Source organism: Drosophila eugracilis, unplaced genomic scaffold (genome assembly GCF_018153835.1).
Source record: "Drosophila eugracilis isolate 14026-0451.02 unplaced genomic scaffold, ASM1815383v1 contig_587, whole genome shotgun sequence".
In the NCBI taxonomy this organism is placed as follows: Eukaryota; Metazoa; Arthropoda; class Insecta; order Diptera; family Drosophilidae; genus Drosophila; species Drosophila eugracilis.
Window position 1 is genome coordinate 79,701 of NW_024573466.1, and position 23,674 is coordinate 103,374.

The 23,674-nt window shown below is 39.1% G+C and overlaps 7 protein-coding genes across 11 annotated transcripts; 1 reads left to right on the forward strand and 6 right to left on the reverse strand.

The window, feature by feature from the left end:
• On the reverse strand, positions 1–2,649 carry LOC108111126 (coiled-coil domain-containing protein 28B). Of its 4 annotated transcripts, none has more exons than XM_017220483.2 (4): positions 2,403–2,649; positions 2,098–2,344; positions 839–916; positions 1–766 (listed from the first exon to the last, which is right to left on the reverse strand). In XM_017220483.2, the coding sequence occupies exons 1-4, from the start codon at positions 2,523–2,525 to the stop codon at positions 546–548; spliced, it is 669 nt and encodes a 222-aa protein (XP_017075972.1). In that variant the 5' UTR covers positions 2,526–2,649; the 3' UTR covers positions 1–545. The 4 variants fall into 4 exon arrangements, with proteins under 4 accessions (XP_017075972.1, XP_017075971.1, XP_017075970.1 ...); XM_017220482.2 differs by having other exon boundaries at positions 1–769; XM_017220481.2 differs by having other exon boundaries at positions 839–1,225.
• A 102-nt stretch (positions 2,650–2,751) lies between these two features.
• Positions 2,752–3,261, reverse strand: LOC108111127 (cytochrome c oxidase subunit 7A1, mitochondrial). 2 transcript variants are annotated; one of them, XM_017220485.1, is made up of 3 exons: positions 3,196–3,261; positions 2,997–3,067; positions 2,752–2,940 (listed from the first exon to the last, which is right to left on the reverse strand). In XM_017220485.1, the coding sequence occupies exons 2-3, from the start codon at positions 3,039–3,041 to the stop codon at positions 2,797–2,799; spliced, it is 189 nt and encodes a 62-aa protein (XP_017075974.1). In that variant the 5' UTR covers positions 3,042–3,067; positions 3,196–3,261; the 3' UTR covers positions 2,752–2,796. The 2 variants fall into 2 exon arrangements, with proteins under 2 accessions (XP_017075974.1, XP_017075975.1); XM_017220486.1 differs by having other exon boundaries at positions 2,997–3,064; positions 3,196–3,254.
• Positions 3,262–13,713: 10,452 nt separating this feature from the next.
• LOC108110507 (sodium-coupled monocarboxylate transporter 1) lies at positions 13,714–16,015 on the reverse strand. Its single transcript, XM_017219587.2, has 9 exons — positions 15,889–16,015; positions 15,668–15,817; positions 15,457–15,616; positions 15,330–15,395; positions 15,222–15,273; positions 15,100–15,167; positions 14,627–15,040; positions 13,872–14,563; positions 13,714–13,800 (listed from the first exon to the last, which is right to left on the reverse strand). The coding sequence occupies exons 1-9, from the start codon at positions 15,981–15,983 to the stop codon at positions 13,737–13,739; spliced, it is 1,761 nt and encodes a 586-aa protein (XP_017075076.2). The 5' UTR covers positions 15,984–16,015; the 3' UTR covers positions 13,714–13,736.
• A 628-nt stretch (positions 16,016–16,643) lies between these two features.
• On the reverse strand, positions 16,644–19,679 carry LOC108111241 (2-phosphoxylose phosphatase 1). Its single transcript, XM_041819333.1, has 5 exons — positions 19,357–19,679; positions 18,874–19,192; positions 18,669–18,809; positions 18,029–18,614; positions 16,644–17,971 (listed from the first exon to the last, which is right to left on the reverse strand). Exons 1-5 carry the CDS (start codon positions 19,451–19,453, stop codon positions 17,351–17,353), a joined length of 1,764 nt encoding a protein of 587 aa, XP_041675267.1. The 5' UTR covers positions 19,454–19,679; the 3' UTR covers positions 16,644–17,350.
• Positions 19,680–19,841: 162 nt separating this feature from the next.
• On the reverse strand, positions 19,842–21,250 carry LOC108110492 (ubiquitin carboxyl-terminal hydrolase). Its single transcript, XM_017219571.2, has 4 exons — positions 21,109–21,250; positions 20,836–20,976; positions 20,639–20,781; positions 19,842–20,430 (listed from the first exon to the last, which is right to left on the reverse strand). The coding sequence occupies exons 1-4, from the start codon at positions 21,142–21,144 to the stop codon at positions 20,067–20,069; spliced, it is 684 nt and encodes a 227-aa protein (XP_017075060.1). The 5' UTR covers positions 21,145–21,250; the 3' UTR covers positions 19,842–20,066.
• Positions 21,251–21,494: 244 nt separating this feature from the next.
• On the forward strand, positions 21,495–22,430 carry LOC108111025 (cyclin-dependent kinase 2-interacting protein). Its single transcript, XM_017220345.2, has 3 exons — positions 21,495–21,605; positions 21,664–22,113; positions 22,265–22,430. The coding sequence occupies exons 1-3, from the start codon at positions 21,533–21,535 to the stop codon at positions 22,396–22,398; spliced, it is 657 nt and encodes a 218-aa protein (XP_017075834.1). The 5' UTR covers positions 21,495–21,532; the 3' UTR covers positions 22,399–22,430.
• On the reverse strand, positions 22,408–23,551 carry LOC108111024. Its single transcript, XM_017220344.2, has 2 exons — positions 22,747–23,551; positions 22,408–22,692 (listed from the first exon to the last, which is right to left on the reverse strand). The coding sequence occupies exons 1-2, from the start codon at positions 23,434–23,436 to the stop codon at positions 22,564–22,566; spliced, it is 819 nt and encodes a 272-aa protein (XP_017075833.1). The 5' UTR covers positions 23,437–23,551; the 3' UTR covers positions 22,408–22,563.
• Between the last annotated feature and the right edge of the window lie 123 nt (positions 23,552–23,674).

Here is a 23,674-nt window from a genome sequence, read left to right on the forward strand (position 1 = left end):
TGCATTATAAAAATGATAACTTTAATAGGTTCCGAGTTCCGTACATGTATATGATTAGGTGTTTATATATATATATATATTGCAAATAACTATAACAAACAATAAGCGGAACAGATTTTTTATCGTAATCAAAAAGCTTGATAACCTGCAGCACACAATAATCAAATCGAATCGAATTGTAATGAAATGAATCATTTTAGCACCATCCCTTGGCACCGTCTATTACATTTGTATAATTTAATGCTATTTCTATGGCTATGCGAAGATAATCTAAATTAGTTTCACAATCACTGCGAGTTTGCTAAACTATTTAGCATAAGAAGCCCATCCATCAAGTCCTTCCACTTAAGCGTAAAACTTAAAATATTTACACAAAATCCTAAATGATAGCTCCCTAACCGTTGAAAAGTCGCTAATCTCGTGTAAAACTTCATCTGAATTCCGAAATGTCTTCCTTCTGTATTTTGGTGTTACTTGTTTTCCTCAAAGTAATGTGCTCAGAGCCAGAGCAGGCGTTGATCCCAAGCCTGCGGCTGAGCCAAATCTCAGAGACCCGTGTGGCTTGTCTGCAGCTGCTCAATGGAAATGGATAGCTGTTCCAGACGCTGCATCAACTGCAACATATTCTCCTGAGCCTTGTTGGTATTGAACTCGTTGCCGTGCTCCAAGGAATCCTCCTCGGCGGCAGCAAGCTCGAAATGCAGTTTGGCCAGGCTTTCCTGCTGCTCACGGATCTTGGTCATCTGGTCCATGGTGCAGCCGGAACCTGCTTGGATAGTAATGTTAGGAGCAAAGAATTAGCCGTAGTTATTGTATGCAAAATTCATGCACCACTCACCGAATGCCTTCAGCTTGCCGGAGTGAAAGTCATCCAGCAATCCTAGAAGAGCTCGCTCCATGTGCTTCACATCGGGAACTTCGGAGACAAAGGAATGATGTTTTATTGGACGATCGTCGAATTTATCGCTGCGGATACTGGTATTTGGCATCGTGGCTGAAGGATTCTTGCGACGCTGCGATCGCGGTGTATTCTGATTGCTATTATTATGTTGATTGTTATTGTTGGGTTTTGTGCTGTCGTTGTTGTTGTTGTTGGTGTTGTGTTGGATTAAGGTGGTTTTCTTGTTCGAGGTTGTGGGATCAGGTGCTAGCCACTCGCTGCTCACCAAAGTGATTGCATTCAAGCTGTTTGCACTGCTGTGTGTGGGTTCCATTTGATCGCGATCTGGTCTCGTCATGACATGGACAACAAATCAAACGTGAAGGGATATGGAAATACAGATACAAATAATAATAATAAATAAAGAAATCATAAATAAACCAATTTAAACAATAATTTTGTTAGATATTACACAAACAAATAAGCCACCGAAAGTAATAAAGGTAAAAATAGTACAGAAACTAATTCTCTAATTCACAAATAACTATTAAAAACTTCAAATACAAGTTTTATGTCACAACTAAAACTACGAAACTATAAATTAAACACTATTAATAAAATCTAATAAATAAATCACAACAATTGCCGTATGAACTGAACCGATGGGAAAAGCTTACAGCAAGCAATAGAAAACGTCCTGCCACAGGCTGTTATTTTAGTTTTTGCTTTTTGCATGAGGCGGTGAGAGCCATGACGGCTTGTAATTTCAATTATTGAAATTATAACCACCTCCCAAAGTGTCTATGCGCGAGGGGTGTAAAGGGAGGGGCTCGTGTGTATATAGATTGTGAATAATGGAATCTAATGTATTCCGGCCATATGGACACCGGAAAAGTGCGTCATCAAAAGGAAGGTCAATGATGGCCATTAAGGCTGGCAATTAGTCGAATTTGTTATGAATAAAAGGGAATTATTATATATTATTTTGTTAAATATTTTCTGGATTTCGAAATGAAGACTTAAGTTTATATTAATGTATAAATTTAGAGTTATGCTTTAAAAATGGTATCATAGGCAATTCCTTATATTTGTGCTGTTAATGAAACCGAATACCGAAACCTTCCCAGCTGACACCAAAAACCGCCATCCACAGCGACTGAAAATGCCGTTAAAAATGGGGAAAACGATGAGTAACTTCGCTTTATAGCTTCACCCACCTTTGAGCAATTTACGTGGCCGGGTCTTGAACTCGAATCTTTCATCACCACCGCCTCCTCCGCTGCCGCTTCCAACATGTGCCTGTGGGCGTGGTCGCCGTTCATTTACATATGTCACCTTCGTCGCTGTTTGACCCTGCCCCTGGCTTTTGTCCTTCTCCTTTTCGGATATCGTACGTTCTATTGAACAGGAAGCGGAATTTCTGCTGCGTGTGGTCTCTCCACTAGATATTCCTTTGATTTTGATCTGCAGAAAATAAGAAGAAAATTAAAGTTTCTATACTAAAATCTCAGGAATCTCTCACATTTGGTACAGCGGGCGAGGCGGGGGTGGCTGATTTGGGTGCACTTTGGCTTTGGGCTTCCTCCTCCGTTTCTACATCGTTCACTAGTTTCTGGCGTTCTACCACCTCATCGTTGGGCTCCATTTGGCTAGTTATGTTAAATAAAATTCTACAAAATTCTGTTAGGAATTAAAATTTCTTTTCTTTGTTTTTATTTTTCCTCCCCAAAAAGAGTGTGACCAGAGTTGGTATATCATGAAAACTCAAACTCATAATTGCGTGGACAAAAGCAGTGTTGCTCTACTAACGTTTTTAGAAATATTAATTTAGCGGTTCATTTGACATTCAATAATAATAAAACAATATTTACTTAGTTTAATATTTCTTTAATCAAGAAAGTATTTAATCACTTAATTTAAGCCTTCTTCTTGGCGAAACCCATTGTGTAGACCAAATGGATAAAGCTGAGGATGCCAACGCCGCACAATCCAGCAGTAATGCCGAATAAAGCCTTGTCCGCTGGGCCGCCTTTCAGAAAAACGGGCAGCTCGTTGACAGCCTAAAATATTTAAGAACCTTTAATATTTTTAAAATTTTTGGCTTCTCTAAGCTCACCTGGAAAACCTTCATTTTGTTAGACAGTCCATCGGGTAGAGCCATTTTTGCTTAAATCGGTTATGTAACTGCTGGTTGTATAAAAAAAATGCACTTCAATGTTTAAAAAAGAAAACTTAAGAAATCGAATTTAGCCCCGTCTTAAAACATAAATATCGTTACTTTGTTTTATAATTTTTCTTCTTTGTAAAAAACTTACTTCGAAAACGCTCGACAATTAACGAATTGCAATTGACTTGCTGCAATTTCTTGTAACAGATAAAAATAGAATTATTCACAGATGATCCTAAGAAAAAAATGCACTCAAAGGGTTGTCAAGTTAAGAGTACAGAAATAAATAAAATTAAATTAAAACTTGTTAATTTTTGAATGGTTTCAACCTTTTATTCATTCATTAAATTTATTTTTTCATTTATTTATTTTTTTATTATGTTTAAAATCCATCCCTTCTGAAATCCAATTTTAAATTTGGCGCTCTGAAATGTACGTTAAAAATTCAAAAGTGCGACGAAAACTAAATCATAAATAGAAAACGCGTTTAATAACTTATTTCATAAATTAAATGAAAAACCAAAAATAAAAAAAATTATTTGCTTTTAAAACTATTTAATTTTATTCAAAGTCGCGCTAATAAATTTAAATTTTAAATACCAACTGCCGGATTTTAGAGTTGCGTCGTGATTCGCCGTCCGAGAAAAAAATTGTATGTTCCGCGCTATTTTGGCTTTTTGTGAATTTTTCATCAGGCGCTCAGGCAAATTAGCCAGCGATTTGGCGTCTTTTCTGCACTATTCGTTTTTACGGCCACACGTCAATGCAACGCTGGGCGCAAGCGAGACGGCACACGACTCCAAGGTGGGGCGCGGCAAAAGCTGCGCACAGCTGCCATCCCGTTCGCACTCGTTGCGGAAAGCGCTTGCGGCGAAAAGCACTCCGAAGACTCTTAGGGGAAATCGACCTGCTAACGATATCTGTGCGCCTAGTGGGGATTACAATAATTCTACACCGAATGAGTTGTGCAATTTCTTCGAAAAAACTGCTTCCGTTTCGTTAGATGTGCAATTTGTAGACGCAGCGAAAGAGAGCGGAATAGTCTGGAAAAATCAGTTGGTGTGGGATTCGACTTTGGGGTTTTTTCTAGGGACTTTTTCGGAATATATTCAAAAGTTTGTTGCTTTATTAAAAAGTTATTTAGAATTTACATAGATGCAACGGGAAGAATTTAAAACGTGAGTAGTTAAGTTGCTTTACTATAAAAATTATGAGAACATTTTTTTTATAAAATGTGAGTTTTAGTGAAAAATAAAAACAAGAATTTAAAATATATATTTAATGTTTAACGTAAAAAATTATATTCACTAATTTAAGTGTAATTAGAAGCTTTCAAAAAGCAGTACGCTTACTTTCCGCTAATTTATTAATTAAAATTACATTCTTTTAACCACATTTTAAAGTGGTTTTCCTAAATTATGGCAACGAATTCAATTACTGTTGTGACTTGGGCTTACATATTGCATTAGTGATAATTATAATATATCTTATAATGGGCAATTAAGAAATTATAACATTTGTTTTAATTGCCTTCAAAGTATTTGGGCACTGCGTAATTATTATGCCATTAAGAACACTAAGTAAGTAATATCATTAGATAACCTTTGCAATTTCTGATTCAGAATTAAAAAATTGCATTCGCTGATTTCGGGTTCTTGGTTTTATTTAATTTCTTTACACAATAATTGCAAGAGGCCAATAAATAAATTCTTTTGTATAATATGCGGACTAAAAAGCTGTTTAAGCTCTCTCGGCTAAAAAAAAATGTATATAAAACGCTTACGCTCGGATCGGTTGACCCCGCAGCCCCCTTGAAAACCTCAAGCATCGTCGACCTGTTTCAAAACAAAACAAATACATATCATATCGCCCTCCTAAAGCCATCGACGATTTTCAGCGCCCAGCAAAAGAACTTTCAAAACTGTAGCTTCCATGCTAAATTAACTTGCCAAAGTTGCGAGGCGGCCGCTTTTCGGTATTCCGAAACGAAACTTGAAAAAAGTTAAATCTGTCAAGTTCACCTCCGAGTGCTTTTATTAAAATAGCCAATGATATGGGGGGCGCGGAGAGGTAAAGACTTTGGACACATTCTCTGGTTCTTCTCAGGTTCGCTAACTTAAGGTTTCCCATTCTACCAATAGCTCCCTCTCCCTCTCACTTTCTTTAATGGGTGAGGAGGGGTTGATGTGCTCTCCCTCTAGCAAAGTTTAAGTTCTATACTTGTTCTGCAAGCTGCATCGCTCAAAAAGAGTGAGTTCTGTCCCGTTTTGCCCCTCAGATGAGTGTTTAAAAGTTCTGGGCAATCACCAAGCACAATAAGTTTGAAAACTTTAACGGAAAGCGTTGAGACTCAAAGTTATTAATAGGTCTTAGGAGTATCTAATGCATATCAAAGAAATAAAAAATGCTAGAACCATAAAGATCACTTAAGATCGTTCGATAAAATTATGCTTTCCAAAATTTATGACCGAACATTTTTTTGATTTGATCAATTTCGAAGTCAAGAAATATCCTTTCTTTTCAAAGTCTTACCTTTGAGACCTTTTTATAAATTGTATCTTTTATGTTTATTATCAATAGATTAAACTTTATTAAATCAAAAGCACCTCACACACACTTGCAGAAAGCGCTGTTAATGCTTTTTTCGTGCTTTGCGGATTGAAAGTTTTATCAGAAAGCCAAAAGATGCGAAATGAGAAAAGGGGAAGCCCAACTCATTCAGCATAACTAAAAACAAATCCCTTCAAATCCCTAGCTCCCAAAAAATTAAGTTTATATTTGTTAGATTGCATTGTAGCATTAGGGAAAATCCAAAACGGAAAAAAGGGAAAACCCATTGAAAATAAAACCCACAGAATTCCTATTTCGCGCAAATCTTTTCCCTATTTCCAAGCTTTAACAATAAGCTAGATATGTTTTTTCAATTCCCACTGGAAGATAGCCTCAAATTGTAGCTCAGCTTTTGTGCAAATGCGCTTAAAGCTTAAATGACAATATAAAAATTAATCATTATAAGGGAAACAAAGCTTTAAAATTGGCATTTAAAAAATGTAATAAATATTTAAGGGGCAAATAATCTTCATAATGCTTCACTCCTTTTCCATCTGCTGCCTTTTTTCGCACTCTTTCTCGCATTTCTTTTCAGCAACTTTGCTGCGTGCAAGTTGAGATGGCAATATGGCATGTGCGATTGAGATGGGGACAGAACATTGGCGCTACTCCTTTTCATGGGGCAAAACAAAATGGATTGCTCTTTAACTAAAACAGTTAACAGGCGCCCAGCGTTTAGAGCACTGAGAGTCCCACTACTGAGCAAACATTACGGCATATATTCATCTCTTTCGTGCCTGCATAAAGACCCGAAAATCCATCTTGAAGTCCTGCTTGCCTATTACAAAATTCACAAAACCGCTACGAATATAAGGCATTCACACTATTCACTCACTCGTACTCGTAATCGTACTCTTATCCTCCGTCCCCCTTTTTTGGGGCGTGGCAGGTCGCGAGTGAGTTTGCGAGTGGATTGAATGGGATTCAATGCGATAATGGTGGATACCTTGAGGTTCGCGCTCCTCTGGCGCCGATTTTTGTGTTGTAAAAAATGTTTGAACTGTTTTAAGTTTAAGTTTTAACGGTAACAGTAGAGCAGAAAAGTGTAGGAGGTTGACTTATTCACCGCGCGAGCGAGTGAGACGAATGGAAGGCAGTCAGGAATAGAAAGAGAGCGAGATAATGTGGCGAGGCCGTCACCTTGGCATTGAAATATGCCTGTGCACACAAGCAAGCCAACAGGCACACGTGTGAGTTGACAAAGGTGGGGGATGGTGAGGGTTACAGTTCGTTTACCTTTGCGCTCGCTCTGGCGTGGTGAATTAGGTTGTCATGTTGCTTATGCGTGCGACAGAGACGGTAAGAGGCAGAAATGCTAATTACTTGGCGGGAGCACATATGTGGGATTTCAGTGATGGTACCAAATCGGTGGAAAAATAGCTACATTAATAATTTTATTTAATTTTTAGTGTTTTGTAAGAATTTAATTTAATTGATTAAATTTTGCATTAAGATTAGGTTATGTACAGATGCTGGAAAATACGACTTAAAATATTTCTGATATTACTGATGCTTATGCCAAGATTACGTAAGCCTAATAAATTATTATGTTATTATTATTATTATATTATCTTTTTTAAACCAAAATAACCACCTCTGATGAGAACTGAACAGTTCTGTTGCTAACAAATTGTTGTTGTTTATTTGTATGGCCTTTATGTTGGTTATTTCGTTGTTGTTGCTGCTTCTGCTTTTTGGTCGTGATCACGGGTTATTCCTCTTCTTCTGCCTGAGGCTGTCAAATGTGTTTCAAAGTCAATGTCGTGCAAGTGCGAGCGAGATAAACAGCCATGACCCTGCGCCCCTACTTCCTCTCGTTAGCCCCACCACCCACTTTTTTTTTGTACTTTAACAGTGGTGTGCGTGTGCTCTCTGTATTTTATTTGTTGTTATTGTTTCTCCTGTTTGTTTCTGTGTTTGTTTTATCATTCTAAGTGGTCGTTGCTGTTGTTGTTGTTGCTGGCGCTCCCGTCATTATTTAGAACCTTTTTCAGTGTGCGCATGAACAAAAACAAAAAAAGAGGCGGAATAAAAAACGTAACACACCACAAACACACACAACAAACCAAATACGGGTGTGTGCATGAGCGAGTATCATCATCATCAAGTGTCGTCGGCAGAATCGGAATCGGAACCAAAAAACCCCTCGCAAAAAAAGGGAGCTTGCTGTTCGCCTATTCGAAAATTTCACTAAAAATTGTTTGCACTCTCTCGCCGGGCATGAAATGAAAGTATCCTTTTAGCGACGCCCCCCAGCAAGCCACCCGGAATACCCAGGGCACCCAAAGTTCTTTCAAATAGGGGTTTAACTGTGATTCCAGATGGTGGTGGTGTGGCTTTTAAATTTTTGGAGACAGGTTGTCGTTCTGTCGCACCTGTTGGCCAGGTGGATTGTGTCAACTTTGTCTCTAAGCTGGAGAATATTGATTTGATATGTGGGTGCTCGCATGCAATTTTATTGAGAGGGTTGAAAAATGTTAAAAGTTGGGGGTTGGCTAAAGTAGTAAAGTAGAGGGGAATCAGCTTCTAAGAATGTTTTTTTTTAAGACTTTACTTAATTGTAAGTATTTATTTTTTAATTTAAAAATTGAGTCTTGAATGGAACTTTTTTAAAAAACTTCCTACTATTTTCAATTGTCAGCCAGAAATTTAAATATTATAATTTTTAACATTACGCCTCTGTGCCTATATAGTACCCATATATTTTCATTTAAAATTCCCAACTTTAGCCTTTACCAGTACCCCAAATCACCGAACATACCCCTCTTTACTCCACTGCATTCCCCTTACGAAATCCTGAACGATATGGCGCTATAGCGTGACGTAACAAACGAGCGGAACAGCGGAAAGTGTGAACGAGAGAGCTAATGTGGGGGATGGAGAAGGCAGCTCATTTGACTGATATGGCGAAACAAACACAAGTACACAATTGGAATGGCTGGTAATCGGATTTTCCCCGCACACCCCATTAAAATGAAACAACCGCCGCCCCACGTTGCCACCTGTCTGGTAGTTTCTGATAGCCTGCTACGATAGTCAAGACTTCCCCATGTCGGCGTGTGTGCGCTGCGACTAAAAATGTGGAGGTCCCCAATTGGAAGAACGGGACCTTGAGAAGGTCTTGAGTGGTGCTACGATGTTTTTTGCGGTGATGGTGGTGCGCTGCTGCCCCTTAACATAGTACCACCCTTTCTATCTAATACCAAGCCACTTTGTTCCCATTTCCATTTTGTTCTTGGGAGACTGAGAGTTATGGGGCCCATTCAGAATCTTCCCCATCGTCTAAGGAGGTGGCGGCCATTTAGACGGGCGCCTCTGCTCCGCTCTACTATAATTTCTGTTAGCCCGCCCTGCTAGTAGCCATCTTTTTCGATTTTTTGCCCAACAAGACAAAAACGAAAGAGCAGAAACCAGAAAACAGTGAATTGCCCGGATAGCAGTGGAAATGCACTGAACAAAGTTATTAAAAAGGAAAAGTTAATAAAGGGAATTTCCATTAATCAGAAGTTAATGCCAATGGTTGTTAATTGTCATACGGATATCATATTCCATTACTGCAGGCCAACTGTTGTCATTGAACGAATTAATAAAGTTTATGTACATACAGTATGAAATGTCCACACATGCCTAGACATTAATAACGATTTTCAGTCTAGGTTATTGGAGGTACCTCAAGCTTACAAAAATGTAATCTATATTTTAAAAGTAATTCCCAAAGAACGTCTCTAAGTCTTTCCACAAATGTAAACAATGCTATCAAATAAAACACTTGTCTTTTTCTCACAGTGAACGATCGAAGTGGTAATGGAAGTGGGTTTGGACTGTTTATTTTATCTGGTTTTCTGGCCATGGTCTGGATGAGGATGGTGGCCTGTTGCCTTTGCTGCGGTTTTGAATGCACGTCGGGAGTTTCGGTGGCTTTGCACCGCCGTGGTGCTTGAGCACTTCTGTTTTCCTGGTGTAATTAAGTAAGCGAAATATAATAATAATAAATTATAATTTTAGAAGGCGTGCCCCGAACCCGAAAAGTGCCTGGTAAACTGGTAAACTAAAATGGACAGCACTTTAGGCCATTTCTGTGGGAAGCGCGACGTTTGTGTGTTTAAAATATAAACGAACAGGGTCTAAGAAATTGTGCTATAAAAATTTGAAATTATAATGGGGAAAATGGAAAATGTGAGGGGGTGTTTTAGAAAGAAAAGAGTAGACTTTTGTTATGTTAATTTTTACAGCCGCACGGCTGTTAGCAGTGGTACTCTAGGCCGAACCCAAACCAGAAGAAACCAATCCAGTCATGGAGCGAAACCTGAAACCCAATCGCTGTCTCCACTCGAAACCCCTTCTCGAGAGCTCCCGGTTCCAGTTTCCAAGTTTCCACGTTTCCCATTTCCCCAGCTGGGTTCGCCAAGTTGTTGGCCAGACTTTTGCTATTTCTATGACAACTTGGTAGCTCTTGGGTAACTTCTAATGATTTTCTATGCACGCCGCTGTTAAGGAGTTGCCCCCGGAAAGTGGGGAAGCCCCATAATCCCCAGCCTGGGGATCCACTGTGCTCGGTGTGATTCTGAAATGTACGTTTTCGGTGGAGTTTGCGTCATGCGATGTTAATGGAACAGGCGATCAGAGGTCTCTAAGCGGATGACGTAACACGTAACGGCAAAAATGGCGCAACGGAGCGAACAAGACGGCGATACACGCCAGACAAGGAGGACTGAAGGTCGCTCTCAATAATATCTGTTTGTGTGTGTGTTTGTCTGGGGCCAATGTACTCGCGGTCAGTGCATTGCACCCTTCTCATTCCAATCATTCTGTTCGCGCTCTTCTCTCGTTCTTGGGGTTTGAAAAAAAAACGAAGATGTGGGGAGATAATACGGAGTACAGAAACGAGCAGGCACTATAGGATATTCCATACAAATGATGTATCTTATTTGTGTTCTGATATCATAAGCTAGCTTACTTTTGTAATTTTAATCAATTTGTTCCCTATTTTGAATTTTAATTTTATTTATTTAAGTTGTTAATTGCATATAAGTTAAATGATCTTTTTAAGGTTTAGGTAAAAACCAAACTTTCTAATTCATTTTTTTGTACTGTTATAATTTTTATTTTACGTTTCGCTTATTACTAAACTAGGCATTTTCTGTTGCCAAGTCAACTTTACTCTTTTAAGGTCCTCTCCCCTTGTTACGATTTTTTCCAGCAGCTTTGTTCTGCAATTACGCCAACGTCATCGTATTCGTGCGGTGTGCAATTTCTTCTATGTGCACGTAGCTGCACTTATCTGCCCCTGTGCCCCGCCCTCTCAATTTACACAGAAATAAAAATCCGATGGATTCAATAAATATTAGTCTTTGAGCTATACGCCCTATATTCACACCCCATTATAAATTAAAAATGTAAATAACTATTTACACCGAAACTTAGGGAATCATAATATTTTACCTAATTTATTAAATGTATCTCCTTGAAATGTATGCATGCAAGCTGTTTAAAATTATTTATTCAGTAATCACGATTTAATGTATTTAAATGACTTAAAAAATGAAAGTACATAATGGAAATGTAATAATTTAAATTTTAAATCCGTAACACATTACTTTTTTCTTTGTGTAAAGCGGCTCTCTGTGTTTGTGGTCTATGGGTGTGAGAGCAAGAGAGTGTAAGAATCGTGAGGATGGAGAAGGGGGTGGTGCCTAGGGCTCCTATCGCCGCCCCCTTTGGCTTTTTGTTGGTAGATGTGGATGGAAAACTTTGTGTGCCCCTGCGCTCGCACATTTGAAAAGTGCATCGAGTGCAGCGAGTGCATCTCCCGACGTTCAACCATCTGCCAGCCGAAGAGTACAAAAAAAAAAAAAAAAAAAAAAATAAAAACGAAGCCTAGTTCGGCGAGCCTAGATCCGAGTGCTTGGGAAAACTCTTTCGTTTTTCTGTTAGACGATCTCCCCAACGGGCGGCAAATGCAACACCAAACCCAGTTGCAACCCACCTGTATGCAACTCCAACTGGTTGGATCTATTCGGACGCCTAGGAAAAATCCTGTCCATAGTTTTTCCCCAAAACGGAAAACTCCACTGCACATAGAAATTCAAACCTTGCCCCGAAATAGAATACCCCCTCGCTTCGAAACTGAAGATTAAACTCGGATTTCGCTGGCATTGCACCAATGAAAAATGGTTGAGAAAAAAGGTCGAAAAAAAAACGTTGTATGATTTTTCTTCGTCAATATTTTGTAACAGAGCCGCAGCACCGTTGCAAAAGCGGCTCCTCTGCTCAAAATGAAATGCTTGTGTAACGATATAAAAATGCATGTGAGGAACGAGAGGGAGAGGAGTGGAGGGAGGGAGATGGCAAGCACTCAGCGCCAACGGTTCCCCTTCGTCTTCTCCCTCTCGCACTGCAGTCACTGCCCCAGTTCTGCGATGGTGTGCGTGTGAGTTGTTGCTTTTTTCAATGTGGACAAGTGAGTCGGAGATAAGCGAAACTAAAGAAAGAGAAAAAGACCAATGCAATTTTAACGATTGCACAGTGGGATCAAAAAGTTTTAAAGCTTTACTTGAGCATAAAACTCATAAAAATATTGGAAATTTACCACTTTTACTGAAATACTCGTATACTCCTAGCAGTAGGTATTACTATCTTTAGACTAATATTTCTAAATACAAAACTTAGAAGACACTATTCACATTTTCCATCCCACTGTGCGAGTGCATCCCTCACCCAACCCACTCATTCTCTCTCTTTCATTCTTTTCTTTTGCATTTGTAACTGCAGTTGAGCGAGACTGGGATGGCAATAGAGGGCAGTCAAGGAAAACATGATGGGGATGGAGGCTACGGGGGAAGGTCTGGGTAACTGCAAGTGCATCGGAATCGGATCAAAACTGCCCACAAAGTGCAGGCTGCAAACTGTGCCCCCACTCGCCAAAACACGAAAACAGCCCAGAAGACGAAGGCGCACTCAGCGGCGTGCAGAAACCGGGAGAAGCAATCGTCAGTGCACGCGTGTATTTGTGCATACACCACAGTGGCTATATTAACATGTATCGGAGATTTGTGCAAAAATCTCATCGCGAATCGGTGGGCGCACCTGCTCCGCCCCCCTTTTTTTATATATTTTGTAGCTCTCTCTCGCTCGCTCTTGCCGGTCTTGGTTTTGTTGTTTTTTGCAAGTGCATCGCTTGGCTGCGAAATCTGGGCTCCTTTTCCCAATGTAACACAACCATGCACCATGCGAGCGAAGATTGCCCCTAGGGTCCATTACGACACATATGAACACTGCTTTTTTACAGGATTTGAAAAAGGGGGTTTACAAAAAAGTTTAAGGAGTAAGGCAGTGCCCCCATATTACAACTCCATCTTCTCCTGCGAGCGATAATACCCATATTCCCCTTGCAAATGTGCCGCTCCAGCTTTGTTTTTTTGTTGCTTCTTTTTTCCTCTTTGACGAGCTGCGTGCACAAAAGTAACAAAATGTACTGAATGCCAACAGGCTCTCAGTTTTGTGGAGAGCGACGATTTTACATTACGCTGTTCTCAGTACGGTACACGCGCTCATTGCGCGATGTCCCCTTCTCTCGCTCTCTCCCCTCCCACCATCTTTACTTAACTGCCTGTGTGTGTGCGTTATACTTGCGCTCTGGTTCTCCCCACTCTTAGAGCCCCCTTCTCGTCCACGGGATATAATGACTCTACTCCACTCCCCGTTTTTGTGGTTTTTTTTGCCTTTTGCGGGGCTTTTGCTCTCGTTTGCTTTAACAGTCTTGTTTTTGTTGCTGCTTTTGATGATGCGCTTTTGTGTCAGTGTGTACGAGAGCGAGCAAAATGCACTGCAAATTGCAGTAGAGAGAACAAATGCAAGTGCATTTGTAATCTCTCTCTGCCCTTTCTTTTCTCAAAAGCTGATTCTAATAGACGAAATCAATTTGTTTTAAATTCATAAGACAATTTTGAAATTAACATAATTACATACTATATCTTAAAATATAAAAAATGTATTTTTAATTTTATTTAATATATTTTATATTTTGTTCAAATTTAACAAATTGGACTTAATTTTATATTTATTTATATATATATTTATTTATATATCTTGACCTGCCTTCTTTTCAAAATTTTTGGACTTGAAGCACTCTTGTGGAAGAAATCTGAAAATTCATTTTTATTATTAAATAAAATTTGAATTATAAATAAAATTACATAAAATAATTTTCCTTACCTGTGAATCAGTGGAGATATTAATTGCGAATCCAGAGTCTTGATATCTGTCGGTTTGGTCAATAGAGAGACCAGAGAACCCACAACGATGACGGTAAGCACACCAATGGGGTTTATCCAAAGGAATGAAAGACGGTAGAGTGGAAATACTTGCTCTTCGTCTATCCAAACACTTTCTGGGAGAGTAAGATTACCCGTGCAACCTTCAACGGAAACCGGAAGTTTCTGGGGATTTAGTAGTCCGGATGCCGAGGCGATTTGTGTTCCAAAAGTTATCCATCCGACCAGGAGAAATCCGGTGATTCCTCCCACTGCTGTTCCCACTGTATTTGCCCAGGGTACTAGCATTCCCAGGGTAAAGATTCCAAAAGTGGAACTAGTTGCAATAGAAACTACAGACGTGCAGATACCTAATATGCCACTAACTTTATCTACTATAAATAATAAAGCAAAGGCTATAATGCCCATAATGATGATAGTAGATTTAACAAAAATTGCAGATGCCTTTTCGCTTGGATTCATTTTAAAACAACCACGGATTATATCCTGTAGAATCACCAAAGATGTTGAGTTAAAGGAAATCGAAAGGGAACTCAAGCCAGCTCCAAAAATGCCAGCAATAAAAAGTCCTGGGATTCCGTAGATATGGCCAACACTCTGAACTACGAACAGGGGAACCAACTGATCGCTATTCTGTTAAAATATTAAAAATGTATATATTATATATTAAGCCTTAGACTATTTTCCGATACTCACCATGATCTGACCTGCGCTTATTGGATCGCAATCCTTGTACGTATGATAGATAAGCAATCCCAAAAAGCAGAGAAGAGAATAAAATATTATAGATCCAATAACAAAGATGGCGATTGAGATTCGGGCCATTTTTAAAGAAGGCAAAGACATATATCTATGGACCACCGATTGATTCACAGCATTAACTGAAGTCCAGTAGAATGTGTTGCCGATTATAACGCTCCATACGGTGTTACGGACATAAGGTGAAGGATCAATGTTTCCAAATGTAAGCCGTCCTCCTTCCTCTAATTTATTTAATAGGTCATCTAAGTCGGTGATATAAAATGTTGCTAATATAGCAACAACCACAACAGATAGAAACATTATAGCCACTTGCCAGATATCTGTATGCACCACAGCCTTGAGACCGCCCTGCAGATACAAATTTGTAATAATATTAAATAAAATAATAAATAATAAATATATCATACCAATAAAGTATATATAACGCACACCACAATGATCAACACTTCTATCAAATAAATATTAATGCCAGAAACTGTAAAAACAAATAGAATTACGGAATGTCGGGTGTAAACCGAATTAATCTTACCCTGATTCAGTGCTAAGGCCGGAACGAATACTAAAAAGGGCATATATAGTAGCTGAAAATAATTAATTTGTAATTAAAACATAGAGATAATAAATTATCTTAGCTTACCACTTCGACAACAAACATTATGGATGTTATGCTTCTAATAACCGAGTGAAATCGTTTTTCCAAATACTAGATATTAAAGACAGAAAATTAATTAATATATGTATAGACACATTTCAGACCGCCTTACCTCATACGAAGAGGTTACTTGTAGAACCGAATACACAGGCAAATAAACATAAGAGACGGCTAGTCCTTGGAATACGATGGCCACCACAATAAGACTATATTGCGTGCCGTAATAGTACATTTCCGAAGGTGTTCCCAGTATTGCAACTCCCGATATATAACTGAATAAAATTATAAACGAAAATTGGATTATTGCAGCTTAAGCACCTCACCTGGCTATCAAACTCATTGCAATAGGAAAAACTTTCAAATTGCGCGATCCCATGAGGTACTCGTCCATCTTTTCTGATCCCAAATTTGGAGTGGATCTTTCAGTTGTATTAACATTTGGTGGATTAGGCTCTACATTCTTTTTGGTCTTCCTATATATTTTTTATAAATAAAGCACAATTTTACATACGTAAACATCCAAGTTTTTGTAAGTCCTACTCACTTTATCCATCCGTAATATAATCCTGTGGCTATGGATAATATGGTCATAGCCAGAAACACCGTATAGTCCACGATACCAAATCTGTAGATGTCCATTCTTGGCGACCTATTTTGCTATAATGTCAGTTGTAATGTCTTAAATGCCAACCGGAGCTAAGATTGCCGAAATTGTTATAATCTGTGATATGTTATCGAGGGTACACATAAATGGAGACATGATAATGGTGGAGATATGATGGTGATGATGGAGATATGATGGTGATGATGGAGATATGATGGTGATGATGGAGATATGATGGTGATGATAGAGATATGATGGTGATGATAGAGATATGATAAACTTAAAATTTCTAGTCTAGACACTTTGTAGTCTCCAATAAAATCAGTGAAGTACTGTCAACTATTTGGATAACAAAATAGGTTAAAATAGCTTTGTTAAAATAGGTTTGTACAAATGAGTGGTTACCGCTTCCCTGAAGCGCTAAATTGGACTGGGATGTTAGATGTTTGGGTTAGATAGACAAAATAGATTTCCCCGTAGTAAAATACCAACAAAATTAGGCAATAAAACCACTTAATCAATTATGGTCTATGATTTAAGTAATCAAAGATGATTGCACATAATGATCTTATAAAACTATAAACACATTTTTTAGATAATTGCCAAAAAGGTAAAAAAAAACAAAAAAAAAAAAAAAGGTATATACCCTGTACTAATCATTCGAAATTCTCCCAATTTATTTAAAACCATTAAAATTCGAGAACATTTATTTAAATTCATAACTTCTGTTGAGTCTGTTTATAATATAATATATATTACATCATTATTTGTAAATTTAGCTTTTATTTTGGGCTTGATATGTTTCCGTTTCCGTTTCAGTTTTTGTTTTTTTTTTGTCCAATTCCTTTATTAAATTGCTTAAATTTTTTAAATGAAAACCAACAAATTTATGGAAACGTTTTTCGTCATCTTGAATTCTTTATCTACTAATTATTTATATATTTTAAATTTTTTGTTTGTTTTTAAGAGTTAAGAATTAAGTACTTTTTCATTAATTTTGAAAAGTTTCTTATATTCTCAGATTTGATATGTTACTAAATGTTAAAATTTGTGGAAGGGTTCTTCATAAATTGTTGTTTTTATAATTATCTTTAAAAAGCTGATATGCTTACGATTTCATTTTCTTGTTTGTTCTTCCCCTAAAAGTGAGATTTCTAGATTGGAGGATGTTCTTAAAAGCTAACAAGTGCTCCATTGATATGTATCGGTTCCGATTTGTGGATCAACAAGTTGAATGCATTAACTAAATTCCCATAAGGTTTAAAAAGATTACATCGCTAAAAAGCGGTCGTTTCCAGCTATAGATATTTCTGGACATTGTTCTTCTTATTCTTTAGGTGGAATCTTAACTACCTATCACAGTTTGAAAAGGGCTCGTCTGCTTTTCTTCTATTGGGATTATCTAAAATTCCCCGGCTTTTGGGGGACTGACTGCCCCGCATGCTTCTTTAAAATTGGTGGCATTTAGTGGACTAAAGTAATCCTCGTGCAGAAAGCGTATGATGTTCTCAATGGGACATAGATCGGCTTTATTTCCTCTGGAATCCCTAGTGACCCTTAGGCTCTTTCCGCCCTCACAGAAATCTATCTGTTGGGTCACATCCTTTCCGTTATAAACTACACGAAAATAGTAATCCGTGTGCGCTTCACTTCGATATACTTCGAATGCCAATCTGGAGGCATAGGCTATGGTTTGACCTTGGCTGGTGATAATGCCCAAGGCAGCCGTTAGATATTGCATGGTGCAATCGTGTCCAGAATATAGTACAAGCTTAGTCCTATCGCCAGAGATCATCTTTAGCATATAGCTGACTATGTGCCGGATCATTCCATAAGATCGTAGCAATCCAGATAGCTTATAGTAAGAGTGACCAGCGGAACGTTGAGATAGTTCATCCGCAAAAGTCATTAGCGTATCCACCTGGCTGGGTTCTACGCAGCCCTCTTGAGGTTCATCTGCCTGCACAGAAGGATTTCCATTCTCGACTTCGGGGGAATCAGGTTCCAGCTGGGTTTGTCCCTCCTTAAAAAGAGGAAATTATAGAGCCTTGTAAAATCTTAAAAATTCTTCAATAAATACCTGCAACAGATTGGCAGCCGTTTCATCCTGATCTATATTAATCACATCCACCAGCTCCTGATTGGAGTTCTTTTTCAATGGTTTTGGAGTAGATGACGATTTTTTTCTACGACATGGCAAGGCGGCTTCATGGCATAAAACCGTTAAAAGTGCATCCACTACCTCAAAGGGATTACTAATCCCATTGGGAGTATGCTGTAGTATGGTACCCCCGATCCATTGCATCACTTCCAGGACATCGGCACGTTTTAGGAGCTGCCTATCCCCCATTGCCTCCAAACGTTTCCTCAGAAGTGCCGACTGTGGGCAACTACATTCTCCGAAACAGAAAGCCATGCTATGCGATTCCCGTACATTCAGAGTCAACCATTTATCCGCCGGAAGCAGGGAGAACAACATGGCCAAAGCTGATTGGAAGGTTCGGCGATAGCGAGTGGTAAAGACAACCACTTCATCTGAGTTCAGAAGCGTGTGGGGAGTTGTTTCCACTGAAGCACGATTGGGATTGGGTTTAAGCAGGAGGCCCAGAGGATGGGCATAAACCTGGTGCATGGTGTCGCCTACGTGAAGGAGCTGTGATATACCCCTGGTAAATAAAAGATAGATTAAAATCCGATTAAAGAACTATATATTGACTCACTTGTAGGTGAGCTGACCCAGCGGACAACCACGCTCTGTGGCCGGCAGCAGGGGAAATCCATGAAAGGGTCCCACTTTGTTCCAATACATGTGATTCGATCCGGAAGCGGAGCTACTTGAGTTATACAAGAAACTGCGATATCTGTGAAGAAGACACTTGATAAAAGTTGATTTACTTGATTACTTTGATGGGTGAGTGTACCCACCTGTTGACCAGGTTATCTGTGCCCCCACTAACACCGCAATTAATACCAGCACTACGGACATGTGATATGGGTCCCCGATCACCGTGCCTAATCACCAGCAGCACTCCCTGAAGCTTCCAACCCTCCAAGATGCCGCCGTCATCCAAACGCTGGAGCTGAGGCAACGGAGCACATCTTTCTCTGTATTTTGCGAATCGCTGGGCAGCTGAGGATGCCATGGTTTCGCCGCCCAAGGAACTGACGGTGCCATATGAACTAGGGCCAAACACTGAGCCACCACCTGGAATGGACTCAACATTGCCCATGTACCGATACATTCCTGGAAAAAAAAATGAAAGGATTTTTAACGTTTCTTTTGAACAACATTTTTTTTTACAATCATTTTTTAGCACATTTTTTGTTTAGAATTTCTAAAAATATATATCTTATTTTTTCTTGAATTTTTCTCAATCCACAATCAGATATCATATTCCCCTAACTCACCTGCTATTAGAAGGAATATCCAGACGGTGAGCAGCACATAGCAATAGAAGGCTCGATGTTGGGTGGCCACACGCATCAGTTCCTTGAGCAGCCTCATCCTGGCCAGAATATCCGGCTCTTACCTGCTGCCCCCAAACTCCACTGCTCTTCCTCAACATCAACTTGATAGGCGGCACTCTCGGAGGGTTTCTGCTGATAATATAGCTGTGTTATAATCCTTTCTAGCGCTTAATAATCCTGACAAGAGATTCAATTCATTGGGAAAGTTTCGATAGTTTGTTAAAGAAAAAACCTGGTTTAAGCGTTTACGTGGAGCACATCCAATTGCAGGAGCATGCGCACTGAAAATTAAAACGCTATCAGCTGTTTTTACATGGGTGCTGGACAAAGGGGGTAGATTCCATAGCGCCCAGGTAAGTTTCATTTTGAAAAATGATTTAGGAAGATACGATTTCAGTTTTAATTATAATATAAAACTCATAGTATAAGCTTAGCATCAAGCTTGAGTGCACTCTTTAATAACAATAATGTTCCCAATACATTTGTGGCTTTGGCTCAAGGCAAAATAAATATGCGTAAACTGTAGTGTATCTGAAAGACGGGGCTTCAGTCGCCTTTTCAACAGGATTAAAAATATGGTGGGTATTTAAATGTATCTTCTGGCAAATAGAGGATCTTGGTGGTACATAAGTTATGAGATCAGTTCCAGCCTAATTCTGCGTAGCAGACAGAGCCAGAACGGTGAAGCGCACATCATTGGGATCACGCGCCATAAACTCCTTGCACACCTTGGCCGCATCCTTTACGAAGGTCTCCTCTGAAGTTGGTCCATGTTTGATTGGGAAAGACTTGCGTCCATCCAGCTCGTAAAGAGTTCCATCCTTGTTGACAAGGGCGATAAAGTGATGATTCACCGTTTCGTGCTCATCGGCATTGGTCTGGCCCTCTTGAGCCAGAGCCTGATGACCGGCAGTGAAGTCCTTGTCGTCCTCCAATGCCTGGCCACGTTCCTCCGGCGAAAGCTTGGCTCCATTATATATGAAGTCCTTCAGCACTCCCTTATCGACTTCAATGCTGGAAATAAAAAATATTATATGAAGAGTAGCATAAATGTATTATATGTATATATATGATCTACCATATGATTTTATGGAAGATCTTATTGATCTATTAAATTATATGTGATATAACTTTTTTTAATAAGAGAATAGTCAAGGGTGTAACTTTGATAAGAAAACGAACTGGTTCGCAATAAATAAAGACAAAGAAAATTATAACTCACTCTTTGTTGTTGGCTACGCAGTGAATCAAGGCTACGGTTCCACAAGCGTTGGGGGTAATCTGGCGCATATAGAAAAGATCGCTGGGATGCTGCTCGTTGATCTCCTTAACACGTTCGTGTTCCTCAGCACGATGCTTCTCATACTGAAAAAAGAACTCAATAACTATTAAATACATAAGATATACACAAAGACCCACAGTTTCGCTACATGGAAAGAGCAGAATGAACGCCTTCACGGGACGGGGAATCCATTCCAAAGTGTCCTCTTCCAAACCGATGACGTCAGTTACAGACCAAGCCGGCGACACGCCCAATTTATGTATATACTTGGTCAAGACCTGGGAATGGGTACATTTTATTGGCGTCTTTTTACTTTATTATCAATAGGAAGCCGACATTTTTGCAAAAACAACAAGAAAGCATTTGGGAATTTGCAATTATTATAGTTCCTTTAGATTTGGGTTTCTTACCTCTGGATTGGATTCAAGCGGAGTCAAACTCATCATTACCTTTTGAATTTAGCTTACGATGTGTTTAGAATGAATATTGAAATGGAAATGAAGGATTTTTCAAGACTATTACCGGCAATTTTGTCGAGCTTTATATTTCCTGAACGGAGTGTGTAAGCACTGGGTTATCAACATATATCGATGGTTGCTATGTTAATCAATATTGACATATCAACTTAAAAATATTTAAATGTATAACAAGTTTTTTTAATATTTTTTAAATTTACAAATTGAAAACAAAATTTATTTTAATTTTTAATTTTCACCTATCGATACCAAATAGTGCCAAAGAGCATACAAATTAATCTAACATGTGTTTAACATTATTAAAAAAAAAGCGTGTAGACATTGGTTGACGTAAACAAGAATTCACATTGTTTACAAAATGACCAAAGCGAATAAAACGCCGCAAAAAGCCAATGAATCCAATACCAATTCATCTTTGACACCAGTGCGATGTAAGTTTTCATATTAATATAAGTATATATCAGTATTAATATAGTTCATTCCGCGTAGATCTGGACAGTCCCCGTCTGCAATCACCCACCAGTCATGACTCGAATTTGGCCACCTGCAAAACGAGATTGGAGACCATAGTTAAGCAACTCCAGGATAACTATGCTAAATGGCAATTGGCCCAGCAACGGGGCTCAGCCATTTGTTATTCCATTGAGGCCAAAAAGACCAAGTGTCTCGAAAAAAGCCAGGACGATGGGATGATTACCACTTATCCGGAAGATCTACTTCTGCCCTGCAACAAGTTGGCCATTATAGCTTCGATTTTTAGAGATATAGCTAATAATATAAGGGAACTGCTAAGACAGCTAAGGGCCATATGTAAATTGCCAGGAGCTGCAATGGATACGATATTTTACAGGTCATGGAAGTTGCCACAATTTTTAGCGTTCACCCAAGAACTATCTGAAAGATATCAACAGGAAGCCTTAGTGAAAAAGGAAGTGGCTGGTAAGACCATTTTCTATGCTTAAGTCTAAGAATTGATGATCTTACGAAGAATGTGTAAAATATTAGAAAGTAATTAGCTTTAGAAGTCTTTATTAGATTAATCAGAACAATTAGTATTACCAAATCGAACTTTTTATTTTCTCTTTTATAGAAAATATTGCTCATTCCACTAATCGAAGCGAGCTCATTGCTTATACAACTTTGTGGGAGTTTCCCGAGCACGTGGATTCATATGTCCAGCTAGGTTTTCTTCTCCTTGCCGAAGAAGTCGGCCTAAAACAATAAATAAATTGATTTTTTCTCAATTTGTAATACCATTTTTAATGCTTATCAAATGTTCATGTTAGGCAGTAGAACTTCAATACAGCTTGAGATTATCCAAAAGCTTAGCAACCTAAATACTACGAGATAATGGGAATGCAGCTATCAAATGCTTCGTTGTCGGTTGTTTTAGGTCTGAACAGAGATCCGCTCCAGTCGAGGAGCACTGTGAAACTTGGTCCACCACCAAAACCAAGCGCACGAAAACCCCACGGCCAATGTGGTGAAGTACAAAACAGTGGCCAGGCTAAACTTTTTCTGTAAGGAGACGATATTATGATAAATTCAGTCAATCAACATTTATTTTTGTACCTTCTTTTGTTTCTCCTTGGCCTGGACTTCCTTCTGGTTTCTCGCGTTCTTGGCATTGGCTTCGATTTTCCGGAGGTCATTGGCTATCTCCTCCGTGATTTGCTTAACGCTCTTCAGAGTTTCCTGGGCAAAGTAGCTGGCATAGTGTTTGTCGCCCACGACGACGTCCTCTGGAGTAGAGACCTGCAGCTTATAGTTGGTGACCGCCAAGGAGGCTCGCAAAGACATAAAGTGGCTGCCAGCTTTGCCCAGGATCTGATTGTTATAGGCCTTGGCGTCTGGATGATTAATAAGATATTCGTAACTGGGATCTTGATTGGGCATTTTGTCAAACATCTTTAGCAGCTGGTTGCGTTGTTGCTCCGACTTGAATCCGAAAAGTTTCAAGTCTTCGTCCGTGAGGGAAGCCAAATCCCGGTAGCTGATGTTCTCTGCAATCAATTTATCAACGCAACTGCTGGCTTCATCCATTTCCACGGTGGTGGAGTTTAGCAGACTATTGAGGATCTCGCGCTCTCGTCGTGTGTCTTTGTGAGGCTTTTGGCGGATCCACGGACGACGCTCGTTACCTAGAAAACCCTGATCCAACATCTTCTGATGGGTGTGCGTGTGGAAGTCCTTTTTTGGATCGAACTGGATAGCCGACGGCATATTAGCTATGGCCGCCAAAGGCACTTCCTCAGCGGACATGGTGTAAGTCTTTGTTTCGCAGATCTCTGTCAATAATGGCAATTAATTGTTTGTTTAAATGCAATTGCGCTTAGTGAGGATTCTCTTGATAAAGAGTTTGGCGTTTTGCAGCACTGTAAGTAGGGGTGGTCAAGAATTTTAACAGGAAATGTTAAATATAACAGATGGGCTTTATAGACGTTAAAAATTAAGACTTAAGGCAGCTAAAGGATCATCAAAATGATCTTTATTTTTTGTT

What these genes read in the sequence shown, in the direction of transcription:
- LOC108111126 (XM_017220480.2), bottom strand. Translation starts at nt 2,525, where the DNA reads ATGGAGCCCAACGATGAGGTGGTAGAACGCCAGAAACTAGTGAACGAT. An exon ending in CCTCGCCCGCTGTACCAAAT is followed by an intron (nt 2,345 to 2,402) that starts GTGAGAGATTCC and finishes TATTTTCTGCAG; the next exon opens with ATCAAAATCAAAGGAATATC. An exon ending in CGGCAAGCTGAAGGCATTCG is followed by an intron (nt 770 to 838) that starts GTGAGTGGTGCA and finishes TTACTATCCAAG; the next exon opens with CAGGTTCCGGCTGCACCATG.
- LOC108111127 (XM_017220485.1), bottom strand. Translation starts at nt 3,041, where the DNA reads ATGGCTCTACCCGATGGACTGTCTAACAAAATGAAGGTTTTCCAG. An exon ending in ACAAAATGAAGGTTTTCCAG is followed by an intron (nt 2,941 to 2,996) that starts GTGAGCTTAGAG and finishes TAAATATTTTAG; the next exon opens with GCTGTCAACGAGCTGCCCGT.
- LOC108110507 (XM_017219587.2), bottom strand. Translation starts at nt 15,983, where the DNA reads ATGGACATCTACAGATTTGGTATCGTGGACTATACGGTGTTTCTGGCT. An exon ending in TTATATTACGGATGGATAAA is followed by an intron (nt 15,818 to 15,888) that starts GTGAGTAGGACT and finishes AAAAATATATAG; the next exon opens with GAAGACCAAAAAGAATGTAG. An exon ending in GGCCTTAGCACTGAATCAGG is followed by an intron (nt 15,168 to 15,221) that starts GTAAGATTAATT and finishes TTGTTTTTACAG; the next exon opens with TTTCTGGCATTAATATTTAT.
- LOC108111241 (XM_041819333.1), bottom strand. Translation starts at nt 19,453, where the DNA reads ATGAGGCTGCTCAAGGAACTGATGCGTGTGGCCACCCAACATCGAGCC. An exon ending in ACAGATAACCTGGTCAACAG is followed by an intron (nt 18,810 to 18,873) that starts GTGGGTACACTC and finishes TCTTCTTCACAG; the next exon opens with ATATCGCAGTTTCTTGTATA. An exon ending in CGGCTGCCAATCTGTTGCAG is followed by an intron (nt 17,972 to 18,028) that starts GTATTTATTGAA and finishes CCTCTTTTTAAG; the next exon opens with GAGGGACAAACCCAGCTGGA.
- LOC108110492 (XM_017219571.2), bottom strand. Translation starts at nt 21,144, where the DNA reads ATGATGAGTTTGACTCCGCTTGAATCCAATCCAGAG. An exon ending in TCTTTCCATGTAGCGAAACT is followed by an intron (nt 20,782 to 20,835) that starts GTGGGTCTTTGT and finishes TTCTTTTTTCAG; the next exon opens with TATGAGAAGCATCGTGCTGA. An exon ending in TGCGTAGCCAACAACAAAGA is followed by an intron (nt 20,431 to 20,638) that starts GTGAGTTATAAT and finishes TTTTATTTCCAG; the next exon opens with CATTGAAGTCGATAAGGGAG.
- LOC108111025 (XM_017220345.2), top strand. Translation starts at nt 21,533, where the DNA reads ATGACCAAAGCGAATAAAACGCCGCAAAAAGCCAATGAATCCAATACC. An exon ending in ATCTTTGACACCAGTGCGAT is followed by an intron (nt 21,606 to 21,663) that starts GTAAGTTTTCAT and finishes CATTCCGCGTAG; the next exon opens with ATCTGGACAGTCCCCGTCTG. An exon ending in AGTGAAAAAGGAAGTGGCTG is followed by an intron (nt 22,114 to 22,264) that starts GTAAGACCATTT and finishes TCTCTTTTATAG; the next exon opens with AAAATATTGCTCATTCCACT.
- LOC108111024 (XM_017220344.2), bottom strand. Translation starts at nt 23,436, where the DNA reads ATGTCCGCTGAGGAAGTGCCTTTGGCGGCCATAGCTAATATGCCGTCG. An exon ending in CCAAGGAGAAACAAAAGAAG is followed by an intron (nt 22,693 to 22,746) that starts GTACAAAAATAA and finishes GTCTCCTTACAG; the next exon opens with AAAAAGTTTAGCCTGGCCAC.